This window comes from Thunnus albacares, chromosome 21 (genome assembly GCF_914725855.1).
Source record: "Thunnus albacares chromosome 21, fThuAlb1.1, whole genome shotgun sequence".
Lineage (NCBI taxonomy): Eukaryota > Metazoa > Chordata > Actinopteri > Scombriformes > Scombridae > Thunnus > Thunnus albacares.
Window position 1 is genome coordinate 11,567,540 of NC_058126.1, and position 6,418 is coordinate 11,573,957.

General features: G+C 41.3%; 1 protein-coding gene across 1 annotated transcript in view; it reads left to right on the forward strand.

Annotated features, from left to right (window-relative positions):
• LOC122973002 (disks large-associated protein 1-like) overlaps window positions 1-5,459 on the forward strand; it is a 70,239-nt gene extending 64,780 nt beyond the window's left edge. Inside the window, exons 5-7 of the mRNA XM_044340452.1 lie at window positions 2,577-2,754; window positions 5,003-5,258; window positions 5,422-5,459. Coding sequence (XP_044196387.1) covers window positions 2,577-2,754; window positions 5,003-5,258; window positions 5,422-5,459 — 472 coding nt within the window. The remainder of the gene's footprint in view (window positions 1-2,576; window positions 2,755-5,002; window positions 5,259-5,421) is intronic.
• Window positions 5,460-6,418: the final 959 nt, after the last annotated feature.

Here is a 6,418-nt window from a genome sequence, read left to right on the forward strand (position 1 = left end):
ATCAACTCATGAGAGTATGGAGCCCCAGAGGGATAATAGGAAATGTGAGGAAAATTGGAAATGTTGCACAGGGAAAGTACAGAACAGATAGATACTTAAGGGAAACTTCAGGGACCCTATCTCCCCATCTTTTTGTGTCTAAGTGACTAATGGGGACAACAATTTTTGAAAGCGGTCCAGTATTGAGTGAGAGCACTGCAGCCAGCAGCTGCGAAACGGGCTGCAATGTAATCCGACGGGGCAATAGCACCCCATAAATGTACGTCCACTAAAAAGTGCTTATTTTTGCCACTGACAGGCTCAGATTGTAATGAGTGTCTGACAACATTATGGAAAGGACCATACAGAGAAATAAAACATTTTTCTTTGTCATTCGCTTGATCCATTCTGTTTGTTATTGTGTCTAACCAAGTCTCGCTAAAGGAGGAGTCTTATTCTTAAATCTCACACAAGTTGAGTTTTTGTCAAAATCAGCCAAATATTCAGCCATGAAAGAGTTGGAGAGAGGAGTGCTGGGAGGAGTTTGTTGTTGTTGAGTACAGAAAGCGTAGCTTAGTGTTATCTAAAAGATTACCGAACTCATGGCTGAATATTTAGCTGATGTCTTAGACGTTAGAACTAACATATTGTGGCTTTCCAGGGGGGTTATGTGCTGAACTATATCTTGGCCAGCCGCAGTTGCCTCCTAGAGTCTCAGCTGGTTGCCTGGCAACCACATGTGACCACAAGACTTCAGACAAGATTCCCATAATGTTGAAATATTTTTTTCAAGGGAAAGCCTTACATTTTTTCTACTCCATTTTAATATAGTTTAACTATCTGTATTATTAATTCACGTATTCAGCTGAATAGGGCTGGGAAGATTATTTGATTATTTTGATTGTTGATTAATCTAAAGATTACTTTATCAATCAATTGATACATTGTTTGGTTAATAAAATATAAGGAAATAGTGAAAAATATTGTTTTGTTAAACCAGCAGTCCAAAACCCAAAGAATTTCTGTTTATTATCTAGATGTTCTGTATCAGCAAATATTCACATTTGAGAAGCAGTGACTTGGCAAAACAGACACTTAAACAATTTAATTGATTGTTAAAGTTGTTGCAAATTGACTTTTTTTCGGTTGACTGATCAATTAATCAACTAATCGCTTCAGCTGTATTTTTGAAATGTCAGAATGCCTGTCAATGCTTTATCTATATACAGTATATGCTTTATTTAGCTTTGAACAACAAACCACACATTTTGTCCAAGAAACACTGATTTAAATATGCATTAAAAGCACAGTGCTGCTACTAGACACCTCAGTATGAAAACCTCCAAATGAACTGTGTTGATAAAAGGAACTAACATGCGTGAATAACCACTGAAAGACTTTACTTTTATACAGTAGCTTTTAGGCTCTGCAGGAAGCCAGTTTGGCAACATGGAGATGTGTTTTTAAAATGAGTAAAAGATTAGTTCAAAATCGCCACCCTTATTCCCATCACAATAACTCTCCTGTCCTTCCACTACCCTTTTTCTCTACACCATCATCCACCTCCTCACTCACCCAAGAATGAGTAATCTAGTTTGCTTTGCTGTGGTAACCCAGCTCTATTTTAAGGATGAAATACATAATTATAGCAGACCTGACCTGGAGGCAGAGAGTCATAAGAGTTGTGTGTGTGTGTGTGTATGTACAGTATGTCCCTGTTTGTATAAATGTTTTTATATACCCACGAGTGAAGATGAGAGACAGAGTGTGAAATAAAGGAAGTATTGGGCCATTATGCTTTACAGATGATCAGAGAATAAACTTAATCTGAGTTGTATTCATTTCTTCCTGTGCACTTTGTTCTCTGTGTGTCGGTTTAGTAGGCCACGATGTTCATCAGGAGGAAAGCGAGTCAGCTTTTTAGGTTTTATTTCCCCTTATTAATGAATTGTTTAGCTTGCATCCAACTGCTCCGTAACCTACACACACAGACTTTTTCACACGTACACAAACACTCACATGCGCATAGGCGTGAAGCATGCTGAGCGATCAGATTGGAGGCAGTAGAGAACTAATGAGACACCTATTCATCTTCCTTGGAGATGGGATGTGTTGTGCATGTGTGTGTATTTTCGTGTCAATCTGTAGGTCTTCTTTGTGTCTACATTTTGTCTCTTTTTTTATGTGAAAGTCTCTATATTCAGTATACCTCGCAGGCACACATACACTCTTCCTCTTCTGACATATCTGTGTGAGTGCTCTCACTGTTAAGTGTTTTAGAAAGTGCTTACAAGGTGCTTCAAGGACAGACTACCTAAGCTACTCCAAGTGTTTCTCAATAGTTCTGCGCTTGTTGATTAGATAAGGGTGTCTCCTGAAGCAATTGTGGATTGATCCGTATCTTTGGGTTCATACACGCTGCCAAGTACTTTGCAAATACCTTCTCTCGCTCCCTTTTCATTACTTTATCTCTCCTTCTGTTTCCCCTGCCTCTATCTTGCTTTGTTTCTCACCTTATACCAAGTCCTTTTTCTCTGCTTTGACATTTTCGTCTTTTTTGTTCCCCCTCTCTTCTCTCTTTCCTTCTCTTGTGACAGGATTTCCACAGAGCACTCGCCCAAGCTGCAGATCCGGAGTCACAGCTATCTGCGGGCGGTGAGTGAGGTTTCCATCAATAGGAGTCTGGACAGCTTGGACCCGGCAGGGCTGCTGGCCTCGCCTAAATTCCGCTCGCGAAACGAGAGTTACATGAGAGCCATGAGCACCATCAGCCAGGTCAGTGGCACCCAGGGGCCCGTACCTTTCAGCCCCTACATCCCCTGTACCTCCACTGCTAGGTCCAATAAGGTCGTGCAGGAGGGAGGAAATCCCATCCGTAGCCTTCCTGAGGCCTGAATTAACAATCAGGTCACCATCCGGCAAAGTATGAACAGTACGAAAACCCCCAATCTCCCAATTAGTGTATACGTCTGTGTGCTGTTTTCTGGAGCTCCGATGATTACAGGCATATTCAGATTGGCTAATTAAACAGGAGGGTATGCAGAACCCTCCTTATCCCCTCTTTTACCGTAATATGCTCCTTCTTCCTCGGCATATTTTATGAAGCAAAATGACAGGCTAAAAATGCTCTCTTCAGTTTGGCATCTGCTATATAAGAGATGAAAAGCAAGAAATAACACACAGCCATATGAATCTTATGAATAGCTGAAATGGGGATTGGTTCCAAATGATGAATAGCATATGCCTTGATTTGATGGTAATGGAACATATTGAAGAATTGACAAGGAAATAGTAGAAACACTCAACAGGGGAGGTCTGTTGTTGCCACAAAATAAGGTGTTAGTCATTTTGTATTTTGAGCACGACATAGTTTCATACTCTACATTATTTGGAGTGACAGGGAAACTTAGCTTACCTTTTTGCCTGGGGTAAAGGGGATATGAACTCCCCTCCAAAGCCCAGAGGCTACACTTTGCCTCACTGGCTGAATGATGGACCCTTGAGACATCCCTTCAAGTCGTGGCATGGAGTAGGCCCAGAGGAGAATGACACAGTGGACCTGGCATCTACAAAAATGCCACTGAATAAAAAGAGGTGCTGCTAGGCTCTCTATCTTACTCACCCACTATCAAATTTGCGCCGGTTGACACGTGTGTCACGTCGAGGTCCACAAACCTTTCTGACTCCAAGCTTTACAGTATACACTCATGCTTGTCTGACTGTACACTCACTCTCTCTCTCACTCTCTTCACTGACAAATACCCAAACCAACTTTTTTTAGTCCCTGGCCACATCCCATTCCTAATATCCTGCTCCCTGTGCAGTCCACTTGCATAACTTGTTTTCAACTACAACCTTGACAATGACACCAGATTTGTCAAGAATGCTGAACAAGGGCAACTTAAAGGAATGGTATGGAGCTTCGTATTGTCTGCCCTCACACAACCCAGTCTGTGACACGTTCACCAATCTCTTCTCACAAGTCTGTAGCTTAAAGACCCTGGTTTGAAGCCTACTCAGTTACCTAAAACCCAAACTGCACTAGTTGGGGATATAGTTAGATTCCTCTAGTCACCTTTCAACTCTAGTAGTCTTACCATTGACACTTCCTAATCCTCACCTTTGATAACAGCACTTGTAGTATTTCATTATGTTGTATGGCCCTTTGAAGTTTTATCCTACAGTGATTCCTCCCCCTCTGCACTCCTTGGACATTCTTTTATTTTCCATGAATATATATATATATTTTTAAATCCAATATATGGCTTAAAGCTACACAAGGCAGCTTGGAAATTTGAATTTAAATACCAGTGAGAGGTATAACATTTGCATTTATTTATTATTCATTTGGCACACTTTTGTCCAAAGTTAAAAGTTTGATCAATTTCAACTTACATAATAGAAATTGTGTGATTTGATGTGTGTAAACTGAAGCTGGTCATTGCAAATGCATTATTTAAAGGGGGAGAACCCCTTTTTTATGCATAAAGGTCTGTTTACTTGTTACCATTCAGTTTAGTTAATATAATGTTTTTATATTTACTTTCTTAGTTTTTGTCAGTAAGAGGCTCCTCTCACTGTTGAGTAAAATAATACTCACCTGATTATTTGTTACTTTCTGTGGGCAGACAAATGTCCACATCAAACAGAATTTATATTTGGCAAATATGGTGAATCTGCATATCTCAAATTACGAGACTGGAACACTCACTTCCATTGCCGCATCCAATTTGTGATTAGGTGTGTTTGTGTATAAAACTGCTGCCTAGTGAAGATTTAATCAGTGGAATTTCTCTGTAACATTGAATCTTGTGGCACTAAGAGTTGTTTCCCTGGCGTTTGCTTCTGAAATATGCTGTCCATTCTCCCTTGTGTCGCACTATGCTGGTGTGCACCTGTGCATTTTTATTTTTCATTTTTATTTTCCCCTGTGCATGGCTGTGTATGCTCGTTTGCGTGTGTTTTGGTTTGCGTGTTTGTGTGCACATACTCTATGTCTGTGTGTGTGTCCCCTCCTTCACAGGTAAGTGAGGTGGAGGTGAACGGGCAGATCGAGGCGGTGTGTGAGTCAGTGTTCAGTGAGATGGAGTCGCAGGCGGTGGATGCCCTGGACCTGCCCATGCCCGGCTGCTTCCGCATGCGGAGCCACAGCTACGTGCGTGCCATAGAGAAAGGCTGCTCGCAGGAGGAGGAGGAGGGAGGCATTGTGGTGGGCAACAGGAGGACCAACTCACCCCCGCGCACCACCACCACCGTCAGAACCATCCAGAGCAGCACAGGTCGGTGGGAAAACGCAATTAACACACTCATGTGCTCATGGACATGTGAACACACAGTACATAATCCATGGCACATTATAAATTGATGTGTGTGCATGGAAAATATGTATTATAGATGTGTTTTGTGGCTAAGTTATGCAGCATGTGTATTGTGTCAACACAGAAGTAGTACTGCAGTTACTTCAAGGAGAGACTGTTTAAAGATTGGACATTGGATCAAGGGTCATCAAACTAATTCTCTCTTTTAAAGTCTCTTACATTGCAAACCAATCTGAACTGAGTATTTTTCATAAAGGAAAGACTTGCCTTGGTTAGCTGACCGTGGAGTAGTTTCACTTTGCAAACCCAAACCCTCTGCATTATTATCAATCTGACCCAGTTTCCTTCACAGATACAATATGATGAATGCAGAACTGTTTTTCCCACATAAGAGCTTATTTGAGCTGTAAAGCTCAGTGGCTGTTAGGTCTTATTTTAGCCCTCTTGTGTGCCTCATGGTCTGGAGCGCTTGGCTTTCCAGCATTACTGCATGCAGTATTGATGCTGAGTGGTGCTGGCATTCAGCACTGGGTGCTACTGTGTTTCCTACTGCAAATCCAGACGTCATTCCCTTACATTGTGCACGTTGAGTCACCATCGCCTGACGCACACAGGCTTTCTCCTTCATTCTTGTTTAATTATGCCAATTAAAAGACAGCGTTTCCTCCAAACCTAGCCGACAAGGTTACAGTCAGCTAATTAAACACATTTACTGCAAATTAGAAGAATGGCTTAACTGGTTCGATCGATTCAAAGGGTTTGCCATCGATTGTGAGCAAACGTTTATTTAATGCTGTTTAAGATTTGCTTCAACTGACTTTCTCCATCATATTTCTTTCTCCAATTAATGAAATTAGTCAAAATATTAAGTTGCAGCCCAGTATTTTCCTCATCACACATCTATTGGCAGTCCAGGGTTACAACACAATTAAAGGTGGTGGAGAATTCAGTTGATTGCTCTATTGTGTGGTGGTAGTTATTGATCTATAAAAAGAGACTGATAAGATACAGAGAGGGACATTCGGAGTTCCTTCCCCTGAGGAAGGAAGAGATAATGAAGACTATCTATCAGGTGGACTGCTGTACAGCCTAAACTCTGGTTTTCTAGCTAGACAGCTGCT